Genomic DNA, 20,570 nt, shown 5'->3' with positions numbered 1-20,570 from the left:
AATGAGAGCCATTGGAAAGTGCTGGCTGAGTGCAGGCAGAGAGGGTGAGAGACATGGCTCTCACATGTTCTGTTGAGTGGACACTGGGCACCGTGAGGCAGACAGCAGGGCGTGTTTTCGTTGACTCCAGAGCCACCTCAGCGTGGGTGATCGCCACTTGGATCTGGCACCTACAGAGCTGAGTCCAGATTTCTGCGCTGAGCCATTCGGCGGAGGCGGTTTGATTTGAGAAAGGGAAAATATGGTGTTGTGGCTACCGTGCCAGCATGCGTGCGCTCTCCAGACTCATCCACTCATGACAAACTGCGATGAATGAGCCTGGCACAAAGTAGAGTCCCCATTCAGCTTCGTGGCCCATAGACTGTTGAACAAAGGCCTGGAATTACACTAGACTGGTAAACCCTCACGTTTTTTGTTTGTTTTTCATCTGTTGTGATGATGCAATCAAGAGGAGTGAGGTGTATCTTTTCATTGAATAAAGTCTTATGTCATGAGTGAGTTGTTTTGTATAACAGTACTATCCTTTTTCTTCTTCTTCCTCTGCTCCACATTGTGGGCATGTTTAGACTATGCTCTCTGAAAGAAAGGCGGTACCGCACACACACTCCTACAGATGACGCAGGTCACTATGGAAAAAATATATGTCTATCTGACCAGCTTGTGACCCTTCGCCTTCACAATACTTTGTGTGAAGGCGTACTCTCGTCAAAATGAACTTTCGTTTCTATGTTCGCAATAACTTGCGCTTTCGGGCACTTATCTGACTCGCGTTAGAGTTTCTAACACTCGCAGACGCACAAATCTCTAATATTTTGTCGTTTCCCGGGTGTTTTTTCCTGCCACTTTTTGCATTTATGTAATTTCAACACTCGATACGGTGTTTAGGGCTCCACCAGTCGTAACTACCCCAGTACCACGCCACACGATACACACAACATGGGATTCCACGTGCAGGGGATGAATTGTTTATATAAAACGACGGACAGCGCTCTGGACCAATGAGCTCGCGTTATTGCAATCCCGTCACGTTCTCCATGGAAACCCCTAGCTTCCAGCCAATCGAAAAGCGCCGGGGGAGGAGTCTGAATTGAGGTCGCGGGCCGCGCTCGCCGATTCGCTGGTGAGGCAATACTGGAAAGAGCCGGGGAGGATCCATAGACTACTGTGTCAACCCGTCTGAATGCCGTCTCCCATTGAGGAATACTGGAGGTTTAACTCAATGTTTTATTCACTGCTCGCTTCTGCGTTTGCCTGTAGCCGAAGACGACCGGAGAGAGGAGTTTTACTTCAACAGCACAGGTTGGTTTTTGAATATTTCCACCTTTTAGTTTTAGTTAAAACGAATAACCGAGCACAAAAAATAAGTTGCATAACGAAAACCGGCGTGCGCATGCGCGAAATCCTCAGTGCTCTACTTATTCTACTTTTATAACCAAATAAATGCTGGTTAGGTTTATTCTGTTGATTATCACAGGAAGACAATTGTATGTTTTTGTGATGTGTGCGGTCTGCGGTCAACTGGCGGCTGTTTTGTAGCGGTTTTTTGACCGATAACGCTACTTTTACATAACTGTGTCAGTGTACCGTGCAGTGGATTGCAGGTCAACGTGTGTGTGGATTCCGAATAGCAGGTCAATGGGAGTGAGATGGGGGAAGGGTTGTTAGTTCCTGTTACAGTTAAAAAATACATAATATATATTTGTAATTTCTTTGATTTAACCTTTACCTAGTATAGGCGTTTATATGTGATGTGTTATTTGCATTGCAGTATAATCTTTGACTTATAAAATTAGCTGTTTGCTAGTTTTTGTGTTGCCTGGACTCTAAAGAAGCACAAACACGATTATTCGTGTATTTTTTTTCATTTCACTATATTAGGTGTATTCCCGTAAAATGATATTTGCTTAACCAGAATTGTCAGGAATCAGGAACCAATACATTTTATTTCCACCTTAATAGTACACAATGTCCTCTCAGTGTCCTACTGTCCAAACAGAGAAAACTGGTTACCCCAGCCACACTGTGCCTGAGAATATTAGGTCGACATGATAATCACATTACAAATGTAATCTGGGTATTGATCCAAGGCTTCTTAGAAAACCAAAGGTAGACCTTGAGCTCTATTTTGACTCCTAATTATGGAAAATGTGTTGCCTCCCTGTGTGCTCTTGGGAAGTAAATAGGTGCTTACTGTATGACAAAAGAGTCATTAACCCTTTCTTACAGTTTCAATTAAGATTTATTGTGTCACAACACTCACGATTTTGTGACTACTATATTTTGTGTACAGTTTTACTGATCTTTCTGTCCAATTACAATCATAAATTGTAAGTTGAAAAGTATTGTCTGGGTAGGTTGTGTAGTATATTGGCACACACTGTGACGTAACTCCCTGCGATTGACACTTTTAATGAAATACTGGAGCAGATCTTAACATTAATCAGTATGAAAATATTGTAACTCGCGAATAAAGCCTTTTCTTTAATTGCTCTAGGTTAAAATTGACTTTTTTTTGTGTGTGTGAATGGTTGGGGAAAATTTCTGTGCCTGTTAACATGTAACGTATTTTGTTTCAGTAATGATTTCTGTCTGAGATGTCATCACAAAATACACTTAAGAGTAGTTACAAGTGGAAGCATGTGGTTTTATGAAACAAGGCTACCACAGCTTTGTGCTGCACTGTAGCCAAATCCATGTGACTGGAGCAGAGTTGTATAATGCCTGAGATCTGTGCTAGTGTGCTGGGTGTATCAGCGCTCTAGCTCAAACAGGGCTGAGCTGCAAGCGGAGGGAGTTCAGTTACATTATGTCACTCTGCTGCTCTGTTATGAGAGATACACGTTTGCCTTGCAAGAGTTGTGAACATGTTAGGGGGGAAGTAGTTGTAATTTAGTGTCTAATGCTCATGCTAGAATGGTTCTCTAGTATGCTCAAATCCATATTGCATGCACGTTAAAGGGTTAAATTCAATTCAATTCAAGTTTATTTATATAGCGCCAGTAACAATACAAATCGTCTCAAGACGCTTCACAAAACCCGGCCGTCATTGTCAGATTTAAGTTACGTTTTTTCTTTTAATTTTCTTGCATTGCAAGCACTTAAATATCATGATTGTTTGTTTAAGTAGAGAGCACTGTGTTTAATATGGTTACAATAATACAGGATTTATAGTTTAGTTTCAGCCACAAGGCCACAGATAACACTTTAACAAATAGGGAAAAAATATCCAAATTATTGTTATTTATTTTTAAACCCATTAAGTGACTATTATTCATCATGTTAACCTAGTTTTTAATATATTGTAGATTTCATTTATGTCTGTTTAAGGCCTTAATACCCTGCAGCGTACGGTTAATAATATGAATAATAATAACAAGCTCATTCATTTTCAACAATCCTATTTTATGACTTTATGTCTTTTATGCTGTGGCAGTGCCTTTGGTCTGTTTTCTCAAAGTATAATGAAATAACAAGTGTGTATAGTTGACATGATTATAATCTGTAGTCTTTCCTAAACTGCCCCTGACTGGCTGACTTCGTTCCTCCTCCTTGCTCTCTCCTGATTAGCCGTTTGCGTCAGCCAATAGAAAGTCCAGTCAGAGTGCTTTGCTGCTTCCTCTATTAAGCCCAGGAGTGGGTCATCTCTAAAGGTGGTGGCAAGTTGTGTGGGTGGCTGGAAAGTCTGCTGTTTTTTTTGTGCATCTTCCAACTTGAGAAACCCTCTCTAAAAGGTAGAAGTTGTGTAAAACCGCTTATGTAAAGAGTGAAGAATAGACAAACTCTTGAATGTGAATACTTACATAAATAGCTGCAACCTGATCCTGGGTGGCAGGAAAACATTGAAATAGTTTGGATTTGGCATCAGTACCTGTTGCCAGCATTTTCCTGTTCACTGTTAACAGACTTAAATAGCTTTTGCTACTGCCGCTCTGCTGTGGAGGGATGTAGGAGTTGGTGGAGGAGGAGGCTGCACATATGATGAAAGCTGTTGCTGTTGTATTTTATATATATATTTATTGTGACTGGACTAATCCTGGCACAGATCACCTAAGTTCACTGTTATTGTTAGGCATTATGCACCTTTTATTTTTCATATTGCTCATTGATTCAGGCGTTACATAAGGCTATCTTTATTTGATTTACATTTAAGTCAACATGGGCGATGCATAAAAACCTCTGTTTAAAACGCGTTTCTGTTGTATCGGTTTCCATGGCATCAATGATGGTACTGTTATTTGGGAGGAACAGACATCTTCTCCCCACAGACTGGCTGTCAGGCTTTCCTCTAACCTGTTTATTAGTTGATTTGTGAAAGGCCAAGCAGTTGTCCACAGTGGAGACACCCCGATTAGTAGACAACCTTTCAAAGGATATTTTGTTTCCATCATCCATGTTAGTAGTGATGGAGTCGAGACTCTTCAGACCTGTGTTTTCATCTCTGTTCTTTCACCTTTTATGTGAAGAAGCTCTTTGAAAAATTGAACCGGATCACACTGGTCTGGGGCTTAAGTCTGCCGGCAAAGGGCAAACGACGGCCTATTTACTGTGCAGACCTTTTGAAAGGTGGATGGCTGCAGCCTTAGTGTGAATTTGTCTTTGTGTGCACAAGTACACACACAACAACAAGATCACTTTGCCTGTGTTGATGTGCCCTTTTATTTATGATTGATTTTTAGAAATGCTGAGCTGACTGACCATATCAAAAGGATGGCCGCTCTGTTTTTGTTGGACCGTTTTTGTCTTGATCCATATTGAGTTTAGGACTATTTCTGTATTATTGTGGTCACACAGGTGCACTCTACTGTAAGGTGTTTGTGAAAGTAATTTCACCAGTTCTGTTTTCCTTCCTTAGACCACATCCCCACTGCTGAGGCATCATCTCCATTTACAACCCAGTGCCGTGAACTTCATGGCAGTGCCATGTGGAAGGTAACATAAAGTCTCATCATTTTGCCCCTTGGCTTGTCCCATGACTGAGGATAGTGATCCAAAGCACTACCGGTACTCAACCCTGGACGGGCTTGAACGGAACAGGGAAAGAATCGGCTTCCAGATGGAGGAGGAGCAGGGCTCTCCCTGCGACTCCATTAACCAACTTCACCGCATGGCCAACAGTTACAACAAGGGTTGTGGCGGGCGGGATGGGGTCGAACTTGAACCCGAGTTAGGACTGGCCTCTGAGGGCAGCGACAGCAGCCATGAGCACCCGGCCTCGCTGGGCTCCCCACACGACGACAGGAAGCGACCGCGTCAACCGTTACATGAGGACGTAGAGATGGGTGGGAGTGGATCGAGCGGTAGCGGGACAGAATCCCACGGCAATGAGTCTCATGGCAATGAGTCCCATGGCAACGAATCTGTGGGCAGCTCAAATGGCAACGGCAAGGATTCTGCTCTTCTGGAGTCTTCGGGGAGCAACAAAAGGTGAGGGCACGTCAGATGCACCGATTTATAAAGAGTTGTGTTTTGACCATTACCATCTAGGTCATGGAAGTAAGGTCCATTAAAGTAACCGAAGGGCCATTTTCTCCTGCATGAGTCATGGTGGCCTGAGTCATTGTTACAGTCAAGCAGCAATGTGGAAGAAAGCAGAGGATATTTCATCTCCAATTATGATCAACTCAGATAAAAAAGACAATATGTTGGCTTAGTTTCTTTGAGAGATGACATGTTATAGCCTTTAATTGTCTAGATCTCTACAGAGTCAGTTCTGCAAGTGTGGTCCACTGTTGGCTTCTTCTCTGATGACATGTTACTAAGTTTGATATAAATTCTGTTTCCATTGGTAATTTTCTAAGACCTAGTCTTTGTTGATCAACCACAAATGATTTGGATATGTAAGGTTTTAAATAACAGGGCCTTTACATTAGTCCATTATTTTCATCTGTTGTCTGTAGGAAACAGCCCACCTACTGAAGGCTGGATGTTACATAACCAGTGCTTGTGTTTTCCCCATCTCCATTTACATTTAGAGGTGGACAATACACTGCATACACCTTTCTCATAACGCAGCTGAGTGCAACTGTGACACCAATTTAAGGTTGAAACATGAGTGTGGAACTCACCTCCTCAACCCAGTCTCATAACTAAGTGTATTTATATATAATGATGATGGGTGACCTCAACTCCTAAGTCGTTTTTGGAGGTATCCGTACAGCACTGACTTGAGTTGTTAATTGCTCTACAATTCTGAGCCTATGTATTACCTCCTCAATCACTGATGATGTTACATATGGGAATATGTTGACAGAATGAGTTCAGGGTTTTTAGACACACACACGAGGAATTTGAAAAACCTGAGGTTCAAAAGTAAGACGTGGGCAGCTACTTCTATTTGATGGCTACAAACAGCAATTCACGGCGTGCAACATGGTTATAGGCAACAGTGAGCTTCCAGTTACTGTCTGTGAGAAGTGAATAATACAATAGACTAGGTTAAGATGTGCTTGGGCTATATTGAAATTGTGCTTATTTTCAGAATTTTAACTTCTGTCATCTTATACTCGTGTTTGCAAATTTCTCATTTGTTCATCTTCAAATGAATGACTCTGTGACCAGTTGAAAAAATGTTGCTCATTGCCTGGTTAAATGTCATAGCTGTTTTTACTTAGTTGAGATTTTGAGTGAGTTGATGCTGGTGCATATGCATGTCAGTGCAGCAGCTCATGCGTCACAGTGTGGTTTGTCACGTGGGAAGACGGCATTAACAAAACAATGACGCTAGCTGTGGTTACAATGGCCTGTTTTTGCTCATGTGTGAAGAGCGCTATACACTGTATCACTGGTGAATACAGTACATAGTGTCTCACTACTTGGATGGCCTCAAGAAGTTGGTTCCCCCATATGAGCTGCTCAAGTTTTCTTCCTGTTAGAAGAGTTTTCCAATGCCCACCCTCACATTAGTGTGTCTGAAGACCCTTGTAATTATTAGTGGTGCTTTACACCTCTGTCAGTTAAATTGAACTGAACTCATCTGTTCAAGAACAGTATAAAAGTCAGTTGATTGATAATGCATCAGATAGCTCTTGAGGAAAGGACATCTCAATTCACTTCTGTGCACCTTTCTCTCCAGTCTAAAATGGAGATATTTAAGGGACTGGCACCGAGCAGGTCTTCATCGCGTGCTCAGTGGATGTTTTCACACTTTGTTGAGAGTTGCGAGGAGAAGATGAACTTGTGAGAGGTTTTCTTCCGTTACCTATTGTGGTGTATTTAGATGCAGAAAGTGCTGTGATAAGCCCTCCGTTAGCTGACTGTTCCATTCAGCTTCTTTTCCATCACTCGTTCCTCTGATCTCCTCTTACACAGGCTGGTTTTGATTAGTTCATTTTCAGGTCTTCCATTTTACACATGCTTCATTGCATCATCTATTTCTCAGGGTCCTGTGGTTTGTTACACAGACTACAGCTGCAATACAACCAAAAACATCCCCTTTAGTATGTGCAAAGATACTTTGTATAGAAATATAATTTAACATACAAGATGTGTCATGGTTTCTCCATTAATAAGATGGTTTATCTGGTTTATTTAGGAATTGTAAATAGATTTAGGGGCAGAAATTATTTACTTGCCAGTCCTTATCGGCTGCTCTCAATGTGTATATAGGTACAGCTTCCATTACAGCTCAGCCATGCCACGACGCATTGATGCAGTAATTCATACAAAAGGATGCCCAACCAAGTATTGAGTATATAGAAATACTTCTTAGAAGCCTGAGTTTGGGGTTTTCATTATCTGTTAGCCATAATCATCAAAATTACGAGAAATAAATGCTTGAAATATTTCACTCTATGTGTAATGAATCTAGATAAAATGATAAATGAGTTTCATCTTCTGAAATGACTGACAGAAAATATTGAACTTTTTCACGATATTCAAATTTTTTGAGCTGTACCTGTATAGTCACCGATTGGCTTCATATGTTTAGTCTTACCCTTTGTTGTTGTTGTGCTCTAAATGCTCTGCATCTTCCTCAGTAACATGACATTTTGTTGATGGTTTCAGCTCAAACTCTCACAGCCCCTCCCCGCCGAGCAGCTCCAACGCCTTCAGCCTTGTGAGCTCTGAGCAGGACAACCCTTCAACCAGCGGCTGCAGGTTAGTACACCTTTGAATTTACCAATAGCAGTTCTGTCAGGGCTAGATGCAACATGTGTGGGCACTGGGAGTTTTTATTTAGAACTTTAATTTACTTTAAAATTTAGAGAGATTTCAAAGTCAGACCCACAGAAGAAGCATCCCAGTGCCAATCAATCCTTCCTGGTAGCTACCCCCTCCTGTTCTGCTCCCCATGCTGGAAAGCTGAGTGTGACAGCACTGGTGAGACCTTGTCATTTTGACGCACGTGTATCTGTCTCATGCTCGTCCTGCAGCAGCGAACAGTCAGCCAAAGCTAAGACACAGAAGGAGCTCTTCAAGACCCTCAAGGAGCTTAAGATGCACTTACCGTCGGAAAAGAGGAACAAGGGCAAGTCCAGCACCGTCAACACGCTGAAATATGCGCTGCGATGTGTTAAACAGGTGAAAGGTAAGACCCGCTTCTGTTGGCATTGTTTTCATGCGCCTGTTCATACATTTATTCATGTTGTCATAGTTTATTAGCGATTTTACACTGGCTAATGAATACGCTTTATCTTAAATAAGTAGAAAGTTTGTTGGAATTTGTCACCATCTGATATGTGCATTGATGCATACTGTCTTGGCTTTGCAGCCAATGAAGAATACTACCAGATGCTGATGATTAATGATAGTCAGCCACCAGGGTTTGATGTATCATCTTACACCATTGAGGAACTGAACAGCATCACCTCGGAATACACCCTCAAAAATACTGTAAGTACCAACCACCATTCTCCTCACAGTAAAGCATCAGTACTGAACAAGTCTGTTTACATATCTTTGATGATAGCCCCAATCAGCCCTGACTAATTTATATGATACAGTCTTCGTGTGCCACATATTGCCAGCACAATAAACACTGTGTGGAATATTAAACGCGCTTTATGATATTAAATGGAATAAGTGGACCTTTCCTCAAAACTTTCTTGTGTGCATGCATCTTCAGCTTTTTGGAAAACAGTCCATTTTAAATGCTTAAGCACTTTTTTTCTTTCTTTCTTTAGGATATATTTGCTGTAGCCGTGTCACTCATCACGGGGAAGATTGTTTACATTTCGGACCAGGCGGCGTCCATCTTGAATTGCAAACAGGAAGTGTTCAACAACGCCAAGTTTGTGGAGTTCTTGACGCCTCAGGACGTCAGCGTGTTCTACAGCTTCACCACGCCCTACCGCCTGCCCTCATGGAGCATGTGCACTGGAGCAGGTACAGACCATCAATGAATGCACTTGCTTTTTGAAAAGTATTTTTATATTTATATCAAACTTTTATTTCACTTCAAATTCATTTAAATTTAGCCACTGGAATTGAATTGCATTTTATTATCTACAGCTATTACTTCCTGACCCTCTCTCCCTCCCACTGCCACAGCAGCTCTAGTTGAAGTCTGGTTAAATAATCAGAAATTTTCTGGATAGATGATCAGCTCTGTTTCGCGAATAGCTCTTGTCCAGACTGACTTTGTGACTCTTACGTCTCTTTGACTGTGGGAAATTATTTTTCAGTATTGATCTGAAGTGAGGGAGCAAACATTCAGCATCAGAGTTAAAGAGTTAACCTAACCCTGTTGCGTGATCAGATCCTGTGGTCTGTGCAGCTGATCCACATGATACACCCATACCACGGGCATCTATTTCCTTCACATGAGCCACCCACACACACACATGCTCATACACACATAGCACCTATTTCACATGCTCAATCACGTTAATGACGCACGCCTACACAGACACCTGTCACATATTTGAAGGAGGTATAATTGCATATTAGGGCAGCCAGAACATCCATGCTTCTGACTTCTTATGTTCAGCTGCTCTCTCTAATGAAAACCAGCCCACACATTTACAATAATGTTTTTTTTGTGAAACATATTAATGGAAAGGTCTTGACTTGACTCTTTTGCTGGATTTCTAGTATTCTCTTGTGTTGTTTTAAATGTTCTACTAACAAGCTACTACTTCCGACATGACAGCTGCATTAAGTTATGTAATCCTTCTATCATTTTCTAGATGGTTGCGTCTTTGCACACTTCCTTTAAAGCTGCACAGGGGGTACTTTTTCCTAGTGTTTCACTCTTAGTCTTCCAACTAGAAAACTCTCTTAGTGACTCTTTTGCATTTGTATCTCTTCCCCATTTGGATGAGAGAAAACTTTTTAGGACCCATTAACAGCGTGCTGAACATTGATGACTAACCGATGGTCAAGCTAATTTGTTTAGGAACATATTCATCCCACCTTCTCCCTGTCTTTTATTCAGAATCGTCTCCCACGGAGTGCATGCAGGAGAAATCCTTCTTTTGCCGCATCAGGTGAGGGACAGCGGCCGGCCGCTTCTTTGATCCACAGTTTCCTGCTCTAACAAGCTCTGAGTCAGTGCAGGCTTTGAGCTGTAGAGGAACACTAAGGGAGGAAGTCAGCATCTGTGAGCTTTTGAACTGTACCTCCATCTAGTGGCCAGATGGTATATTACAGCCATAACGGACATTAAACCACTTTCATTCATATATTCATTAATTTTCTGTAAATGGCTAGAGCCTATCCCAGCTGTTAGTGGGTGAGAGGCGGGGTACACCCCGGACAGGTCTCTAGTCTATCACAGGGCTAAAACAGAGAGACAGACAACCACACTCACACCTACGGCCACTTTAGATACTTTGTTTAGAAATATACAAAGTAAGCAAGTGCCACCACCATTCCTAACGAGAATGTCCAAATTTACAGCTTTCAGTTGATGTCTCAGACCAGTAAGAGGATCGAAAGTAGCACTTATTCATATACTTTTATTTGTGTGTTCCTCTATTAAATATGCAAAATCACATTCTTCTAGTACAGTGGTTCTCAAACTTTTTACACTTGGTACCACCTGAGAAAATACTTGGCTCTCCAAGTACCACCTAATGACCAACATTAAAGTACAGTAGCGGAGTAGGCCAAAGTTTTCATGAAAAACATTTTAAAAGTTTTATTTAACAAGTTTATTTAATATTGTTGGCCACGGTAACAATCATACACAGATGGAACACTGTGTTTAAAATTGGAAAATCATAAACTTTACTTAAATAAAAAAATCAATTAAAATGCACTGCGTTTTTTGCTAACAGTAGCAGATGTTGTGGTGCTGGTACTGGCATCACTGTTCGCGCTTGTGCTCGGCTCACACACGTCCTCCTCTTCGGTTGTTGTTATCTCCTGTTGCACGTCTGTCTTTGATTTAAGCCACGACAATAGTTTTGTCGTACGCTTCATTTTTAAAGTCCTTGTTATTACGGTAACTAAACCATCTTCCCATCACAGCCCAGCTACAAACGGCGCCTGTAACGGCGGGAATATTACATATATCGGCTAACGTTACCCAGAAACACTTGCGGATTTTTAAAATTATTAACTTATTTATTGTCTTAATTTCCTTCCATTTTTTGTCATCGGTTGGTAGTTTTTTTTTTCATACATTCTCATATATTAAATCGTGTTTCACCTTTTAAATGTATTTTATTTTATTTTAGTATAAGTATTATTTTGCGTACCACTAGAGGGAGCCCGCGTACCACTAGTGGTACGCGTACCACAGTTTGAGAAAGGCTGTTCTAGTAAATGCCTACACCAAAGGCAAGTTTGAGATTTTTGGACAATGGTACCATTTTAGGCAAACTGTAAACTTAATTTTTTAAAGAATGCAGTACTGTGGAACAGTGTTAAGACGGCGTGTGTTTGTGTTGCAGTGGCGGTAAGGAACGAGAAGGGGATCTCCAGTACTATCCTTTCCGCATGACTCCTTACTTGATGAAAGTCCAGGATGCTGAGCTGGCTGAGGAACAGTTCTGCTGCCTCCTGCTGGCTGAGAGAGTGCACTCTGGATATGAAGGTCAGAGCTGTTTCAGTGTGTTTACTACTCTGTCTCATGAAGATATAATAATGAATAAAATATATCACTCCTGGTACATAGCTAATGTAGCTGACGTAAGAAAGTAAATAGTTATTACACATACAGCTTCTGTTGAAGGAATATGCTTTTAAACAGAAAGATGTTCACTATGTTTTTGTATGACTTAAAAGTCTGATTAATGTGTTAAAGCTCTAAATACGGAGTCTAATTGCATTAAGTAACAGATTATTAATGGTTCCTCATGTGAGTTTAATTAAATTTTCAAAATGAAGTGATACTGCAGACGTGTCATTTATTATTTACCTATTCCTCTCCCTACAGCACCCAGAATTCCTCCTGACAAGCGGATCTTCACCACCACACACACGCCTAACTGTGTGTTCCAGGATGTGGATGAGAGGTGAGTGGACTGAAACCCGTGTTAACCCCTAAAGTATCGCAGTAATGTCATGTGCTGTTTCCTACTAATTGTTGTTCCTCCATCAGGGCTGTGCCTCTCTTGGGGTACCTCCCCCAGGACCTGATTGGGACCCCCGTGTTGCTCAATCTGCACCCGAGTGACCGACCCCTAATGCTGGCTGTGCATCGCAAAAGTAAGAATTTAAGAAATTAGCAATATACAGGACAGTCATAATAATCTGACTGGTGCATTAGATCCTTTATGTTGCTCTTTCACTCACATGCTACCTTCTGTTGCCAACAGTTCTGCAGTACGCTGGTCAGCCGTTCGACCATTCCTCCATCCGTTTCTGTGCAAGAAATGGCGAGTACATCACCATTGACACCAGCTGGTCCAGCTTCGTCAATCCCTGGAGCCGCAAGGTCTCCTTCGTCATTGGCAGGCATAAAGTCCGAATGTAAGTATTCCCAATGTGGTGGTGAATATTCTTTTTTGACTAGTAGTGTATATACATACTGGTATGTTTTTCTCTGAACACGCCTTATAACAGTCATGTGTCTGTGTTTTTTCAGGGGTCCTGTGAATGAAGATGTTTTTGCAGCACCAGCTTTCCATGGGGGGAAGATCATGGATTCTGACATCCAAGAAATAAGTGAACAGATCCACAGGCTTCTGCTCCAAGTATGTACACACACACCCAAGATGGTTACTCACATACGAGAGGCATCTGTCCGTTCCTCTAACATGCTTTCTCTCTTCAGCCGGTCCACAACATGGGCTCCAGTGGTTATGGTAGCCATGGCAGCAACGGTTCCCATGAGCAGCTGGTGAGCATCAGCTCGTCCAGTGAAAGCAATGGGAACATTACAGCGGGCAACACCGCAGAGGAGACAGGCAAGACCAAGCCCCCCAGGACGTTCCAGGAGATCTGTAAGGGAGTACACATGCTGAAGAACCAGGACTCCCAGGTCTGCCTGCGCTCCCCTTCTTCCTCACCCTCACCATCCAAACCTGAGCACAGGAAGACCACTGACAGTGAGTTCAGTTTAATACAAACAAATCTGTGCCCCTCAAAATGTACTACAGGGTGCAGATTATGATCTAAACCTTGGCAATGCACACTGTGTGTGATTCAGACATTTTCTCCTCCCTTTCTTTCTCTCTAGTGTCAGCATTTCAGAGGAGTTCAGCTGTGCGAATGAAGGACTCGGCACCCCCTCTGCAGGTCAGAGACGGTACTGCAGCCAGCATGGAAGACTTCACCTGCAAAGATCAGACTGTATGCTCCTACCAGCAGATCAGCTGCCTGGATAGTGTCATCAGGTAGTGTTTTTGTTTATGAACAATGAACATGTAAAGGATTACATGTAAACTTTAGAATCTCTGATTTAACAAATTTTTTCCTCCTAGGTATCTTGAGAGTTGTAACATCCCTATCACCGTAAAAAGGAAGTACCAGTTCTCCTCAAACACCACCTCCTCCAACTCAGATGATGATAAGAAGAGCTCAGAGAATGGCATGCAAGTGCCACAGGATACAAGTACAGGTATGTCATCATACATCTGTACACACATGCCACACACATCACCAGGGGCATTAGAGGCACTTGGTTACACCTGGTATGCAGAAATAGACTGTAATACTCAAAGGCTTGAAACTAATAGCTCACCCTCTCCTCATTTAGATCCCTTGATGCTAGATGCCCAGCCAGGCCTGTCAAACATGAAAGCACCTAAGAAGCCTCCATCTGGGGCAGCTGCTGTCGTGGGAGGCCCCCTGGCACCCCTCACTCTGCCCAGTAAGGCTGAGAGTGTGGTGTCCATCACCTCACAGTGCAGCTACAGTAGCACCATCGTCCACGTGGGAGACAAGAAGCCTCAGCCAGAGTCTGGTGAGTTTCTATGTCCATTTTAAAAACAGATACAGAAAACACACAGACAAAAACACACCTGGAATGGAATTACGTTTATATATATTTTTTCCAGTTATTGTATAATTAGATCAGTTTAACTGATGTTTATGGTACTTGTTTTGTTCTACAGAGATAATTGAGGATGTTGCAGAGAGCCCGGCTCCCCCAGCTCTTCCTATCAGTATGGTTTCTCCACCCAGCCAGGAGAAAGAGGCCTACAAGAGGCTGGGGTTGACCAAGCAGGTGCTGGCAGCACACACCCAGAAAGAAGAGCAGGCATTCCTGAACCGCTGCCGAGAACTACGCAATGCCAGGACCTTCCAGAAGGACTGTTCCACATATCTGCACAAGCAGAAAGGGTCCGTCAATGCTGAAGGTATGAAAGGTTTCACAGTTCATTTGTCTGGTGTGTCTGGTCCACCTGATTCGGACATTTGTTGTACTGCATGTACGTGTACTAAACATTATTATGTATTTTGATTATTGCTGATGCCCTTAAATGGACTGGTGTTGGAAAAGAGCTTAGGCTATACACATATAGAGTACTTTAGATATTACTACTGTTGATGTTGTCCTCTAGTGCTCCCTTACAAATAAACAAATGCAGGCTAGTCATGCTCGCTAAATGCATTTGAGTTTCTGCCAGCTCAACAGAAAGAACTTTCTGATCTGATCTACATGTACCATTTCAGAATCACCTGGACCGCGAGGTGCTGCCAAACAGGGCACGACCAGGCCGGAGACCACTGCCAAAAGGGGCAACCGTAACAGGAAGTCCAAGAAGCCACGGATGAAGCATCCTGATTCATCAGACAGTGCTGTGTCTAACCGCAAACCGCGGCCCCCTCTCCAGGGTCTCAACCAGACTTCTTGGTCACCGTCTGAAGCATCCCAGTCCGCTTTTAATGTCTCCTACCCCACCATGGTGCCTGCATACCCGCTCTACCCTCCAACAGCTGCTGCCCCGGCTCAGGCACCCCGCCCTGACCCCTCTCTCTCTGCAGGCTTTGGAGAGGGGCAGACCACCCAAGCTCCGCCTACTGCCACTCCATTTCCTGCACCTATTGTGACCCCTGTGGTGGCTCTGGTGCTCCCCAATTACCTCTTCCCCCAATTAGGACAGATAGGTCAGTTAGGGCAGCTAGGAGCTGCTCCTAGACCGACGTTTTTCCCTGAGCAGACCCAGCCTCAACCTGCATACACTACCCAGCAGGCCTTTCAGCCCCAACAGACTGCCTATGCCATGCAGACGCAACCTGCCTTCACCAGTCAACAGCCGTTCCCTGTGCAAACTGCCTTTACCCCCCAGCAGCAATTTCAAGCTGCACAGAGCCCCTACACTGCCCAGCAGCCTTTCCAGGCTCCACAGACTGCCTACACTACTCAGCAGCCCTTTGCTGCCCAACCATCTTTCCCAGTGCAGACTCAGTTCGTGGCTCAAGCCCCTTATCCACCTCAGCCCTTTCCATATAGCTTAGCCTCCGAGCCTTCCAAAGTCCCCACTGTGGGGCCCAGAGAGGGTGCTGCATCGCGATCCTCCACTCCTGCGTCTGGGGCACGGGAGCCCACCACATCGCCACCACTGTTTGAGTCACGCTGCAGTTCGCCCCTGCAACTCAATCTGCTGAGCATGGAGGAGGGACAGCGCTCAGTGGAACGTCAGGACAGCACAGCGCCTTCTGCTGGAGGCCAGGGGAGCATTACAGCAGCAGTGTCAGGAGGGGCAACGGGGGAGAAGAACGGAGGCACAGCCAAAACTGATAATCTCCAACAGGTGAGACACACTGATAGTAACTTTGATTCGGTTCAGTACTCATCTTTACTCTCTCATATACACACCACACAGTCCCTGTTGCAGCACTTCAGCGCTTTGCATGGATTTATCTCTGATGATTTGCCACTTTGTGTTTCAGGTGGAGTCTCCAGGAGATGGTGCTCACAGTGATGGGAACTCCTCATCCTGCGACCTGCTGGACATCCTGCTACAGGAACAAGAGGACTCCCACTCTGGCACCGGATCAGCCACTTCCGGCTCCATGGGCTCGGGGTCAGGCTCTGGCTCGGGCTCAGGATCAGGTTCAGGCTGCAACGGCTGTGGCACCTCAGCTAGTGGAGCTTCGGGCAGCAGAACAGGTCAGCAGAGAAGCATCCAGGCTTGACAAAAGAGCATAAGTGATTCTTATTCATGTCTTTGATCTCTATATAATGAACATTTTGAAGAATAGTTCTGACTGTGCCATGTCTTTCTCAAACTCTGTACAGGGAGTAGTAACACTAGCAAATACTTTGGTAGTGTTGACTCTCTGGAACACGACCCCAAGGCCAAAGCTAAGATGAAAGGTGAAGGAGGCTCTGAAGGTGGCAAGTCGCAGGCCAAAATCTCAGCTCAAGGAGAGGGAGACCATTTCATAAAATATGTTCTACAGGAGCCCCTCTGGCTGCTGATGGCCAATGCTGACGACAAGGTCATGATGACATATCAAATGCCGTCCAGGTAATTCACTGAGAGATATTTTTTGACTTTTTTTATTTTCATCACTTGCAATGAACATTACATGCCCTTCATGACTATATAATTTTGTGTCAGTCTTGGCGGTAAATTATAATTTGTGTGTTTCCTTACAACCAGGGACATTCAAAGGGTCTTGCGAGAAGACAAGGAGAGGCTGCGACAGATGCAGAAGAGCCAGCCTCATTTCTCCTCGGACCAGCGACGAGAACTGGTCGAGGAACACCCCTGGATGAGGAGGGGAGGTCTACCTGCTGCTATCAATGTCAAGGTTAGGAACACACAAACAATCACCGCGCATCTCCAGTCTTAAGGTCCGGTACTTAGAAACAAAGCTTTTAAGTAAATGTGCTGAAAAAAAAACAAACGATATTAGTGCATCGTCATTGTTTTAAAGCTGACTTTAAAATTGAAGAGTTAGAACACCAAGCCTGCAGTCAATTTTTATCAATTAGTTCAAAATTTAATCTTTTTCAGATACTTCTCAAGCTGAAGTAAATTTATTTAGTGCATTTAAAGTTGGGTTGGAGATTTACAGCTCCCTGCCCTGTCCAGCCTGCACTTATGTGGTTTTATTGCTTTTAAATAACAGAACTAGTCATTAACCCCATTTATATCTGTTCAGGAGTGTGTGTACTGTGAGGACGCAGCGGCAGCACCCGTCGAGGAGGGCCTGCCAGACATGGACATGGGCGAGACGGGCGAGGAGCTGAGCCGAGAGGGACAGAACGTCCAGAAACAATCAGAGGAGTCTCAGCCTCAACCGGACTCTGGCTCATGAACACATACACAGGGCCAACAGGAGGACACACTTATTCAGCCAAGGACCCTCAAGAGACACACACACGTGCTTATACACATTATGGATGTGAGACGAGCAGGTGTGTGTCTGACCATCCTCTCTCAAACACGCACGCACACTCGATCAGAGGTTGGTGTTGCCAGTGATAGTTATGATGATGTGTGTTGCTGGTGTGTACGTGTGTGCGCTGGATATAGGACTGCTAATGGAGTGCAGTTCTTAATGCGTCCTTACAGGGGGCAGTAGTGCTTTATGGGGGTTTTGTATTCATGATCCACATGTAGTACTTATGCCATCTTCAACACACACACACACACTCACCGTCACACACACTCAAATGCACACACATAGCCTCTGAAGTGACCTGGCTATTTTTTATGTAAATATTAGCCATCCTCTTTGTCAGAGGCAGAGGCTTTTATTCTAAAAAGTTTGTGGCCAATGTACAATTTATAAAATCTTATAAATATATTTAATTTCAAAAAATGTTATTTTGACAAAATACTTTTCATAAAAATATTTAAAAATGTTATTAACAAGCAGCCCAACACTGCTGTTTCAACACTACTCTGCCCATTATGTTTGTATTTATTCGCCACATGATCCCATTCAACACCTTCATTGGACGATGGATGTGTCAGGTTTATCTCACTACTCTCCTCCGACCTGAGCATTTGAAGCATCCAGGCACTTAGCAGTGGTAGTGTTTGATTCAGCAGCCAGTAGAAGGACATGTAGGCTCACTAGATCTTTCCTCCACGGCGACAATCGGATACATAATGCTCCTTTAAGTATCATATTTATTACCTTGCAGATGATATATTTAGAATAGTTGAAGCCAAAATGAGTTTAGTTAACAACGAACCTTAAGAGTTTCTAAACTTTTAGAGTCTCTTAAACTCAGTTCGCAATATAACCTCTAAGTGTTGAGGGCCTCTGCAGACCTTAAAACAACACGGTGCTTTGATGAAGAGGGAATCATCGCAGATTAAGAAGCTGCCAAAATATTTTCTTCAACAATCAGCATCAGAAACCTGATGCACCAAAAGTGAGGTTGAGGGAGGCACTGACTGAGGAATTTTGAGGCTGCAAATCAAGTTCAAGTTCTTATTCAAACTTTAACTTTTCCACTTTGTATCTTGGAGTGATACACTTTATTTTCATAAAGAGAAAAATTATATCCACACAGAATGCAGAATCTTACAAAATGTTTTGAGTGATGTTCTTCTGGTAACATGGTGCAGCTCTAAAACAAAACATTTCTTGTAGAACAAATCCATACTATTTTAGGGATGTATTCATTATGCAAAATGACACTGGCAGAATTTATTTTTTCTCGATCTCTTTTACTGCATAGGAACTTTTTTACGATATTGGAATGTTTTAGGCATCGTTAAAAGGACTCCAAATCACAAATATCTGCAGTGTTAGTGCAGCAATACACATCCTTGAGTACTGTGAACGCTGCTGGTCATGGCAATTCATGACACTGAAGACAATGTTGAGAATGATGCCTGAAGTTTGTGGTACAGTGGAAAAACAGTATTACAATTGTAGCAAATAAAGGGGATCATGTTTCCTCAGTAACCTTCTATTTAATTCTGGGTTACACAGGATGTGGTTATAGCAACCATGCAAGCCCCTGGACCTCTAACATGAAGTATTAAGGAAACTGTGATCCACACTGGCTCCGTATAGTTAAAGCAAACCGTATGTAAAATAGGAACAGCTCTGGTGCTAAGGCAGAGAAACTGTTGAGGCAGGGCTTATGAATGTAACGGACTGGACCAAGAGCATCTCATAGTTGGTTTTCATGATTTCCAAGTTAAACTTGTCAGGACTTTTTTTTTTTTTTTAACTGTTCTATTTTTCTATCTTTCTCTTGTGTGTGTTATAAACTGTCTAAAGAAGGTTAGAGCTTTTAAGCGTCATGGCGTACCTCTAATAAATCCCAGGTCATGTTACTGTAAGCAGAAGTTAGCATGTGTATGCATGTGGGCAAAACGCAATGGACAGAGCGGTCAGATACTTTAAGTGATTCCAGTGAGCGACTGACATGTGTAGAGTCTTTGCCTGGAACTGGCAGAGGTTAATGGACTCCTGTTTTCTGTCTCTATGTGCGAACGAATGCACAGAGGGTACAGGCACATGTCACCACCTTTAGCAACTGCAGTCTCTTGTCTTTGTCTCCTTCTGTGCAAAACATCTCCAAGGGACTTCCAACGCTCACCTGTGTATAAACCACTGAGATTGGCAGAATGTCATTCAGTCATTTGGAACATAATTTTGAAAGACGCTGCATTCAAAGCTGACAGTAGGTCATGTTCAAGCCTTACTTGTCTCATGAGGTCTGGCAAAGAGGGAGTCCATGTTTAAACACACCGGTGGGCTGTTGGAAGCACCCTGATCTGTAAATGCACACACACGGTACTGGTGTCGTGTATGGTCATGTAAATATGTCTCATTGCCACTGTATGAGTCTGTGGTGTATTAAACTAGCACAGTTCTGTGCATTTTTTGTAGGTGGGATGATGTGCTGTTTGAGACATGGACACAATGTTGTAATAAAATTACAGAAATATAACCCGTCTGATGTGTTTGTCCCTTGGTCATGAATGCAGATAACCCATCTGAACTCTAAAGAGTGTGGTAAGATGAAGGCTGTCCCAATCAAGTTTAGGAAAGAAATACTCATATTTAAGCTATTCCGTAAAGAAAAATATAATTTTATACATAACAGCCCAGCCTTTTTCATCAAAACTCCCAACAAATATTAAATCGCAGATCTTTTCAGACCATTCATTCATTATTCATTCAGACATAAAACAGATACAAAACAGAAGACCCAGTGGAAGCGTGCACGAGGAGGCGTCTGCATTGGAGGTGCCACCTAGTGGCCAACTGTGTCATTACAACTGATTCAGTGCCGCACAATACACATTTTT

At 43.0% G+C, this 20,570-nt stretch overlaps 1 protein-coding gene across 1 annotated transcript; it reads left to right on the top strand.

Annotated features, from left to right (window-relative positions):
* Nucleotides 1-1,047: 1,047 nt before the first annotated feature.
* On the top strand, nucleotides 1,048-20,547 carry LOC311498696 (period circadian protein homolog 2-like). The gene is made up of 22 exons (XM_084559398.1): nucleotides 1,048-1,299; nucleotides 4,853-5,424; nucleotides 8,005-8,097; nucleotides 8,373-8,527; nucleotides 8,711-8,832; nucleotides 9,123-9,324; nucleotides 10,376-10,427; nucleotides 11,838-11,980; nucleotides 12,323-12,401; nucleotides 12,488-12,594; nucleotides 12,705-12,858; nucleotides 12,974-13,082; nucleotides 13,163-13,436; nucleotides 13,568-13,724; nucleotides 13,812-13,948; nucleotides 14,087-14,293; nucleotides 14,445-14,690; nucleotides 15,007-16,088; nucleotides 16,228-16,447; nucleotides 16,577-16,808; nucleotides 16,944-17,094; nucleotides 17,449-20,547. Exons 2-22 carry the CDS (start codon nucleotides 4,970-4,972, stop codon nucleotides 17,602-17,604), a joined length of 4,533 nt encoding a protein of 1,510 aa, XP_084415524.1. The 5' UTR covers nucleotides 1,048-1,299; nucleotides 4,853-4,969; the 3' UTR covers nucleotides 17,605-20,547.
* The last annotated feature ends 23 nt before the right edge of the window (nucleotides 20,548-20,570 follow it).

Source organism: Chelon labrosus (genome assembly GCF_963514085.1).
Source record: "Chelon labrosus genome assembly, chromosome: 13".
Classification (NCBI taxonomy): domain Eukaryota; kingdom Metazoa; phylum Chordata; class Actinopteri; order Mugiliformes; family Mugilidae; genus Chelon; species Chelon labrosus.
The sequence above is the reverse complement of the archived record's forward strand: the minus strand, read 5'-3'. Positions and strand labels throughout refer to the sequence as shown.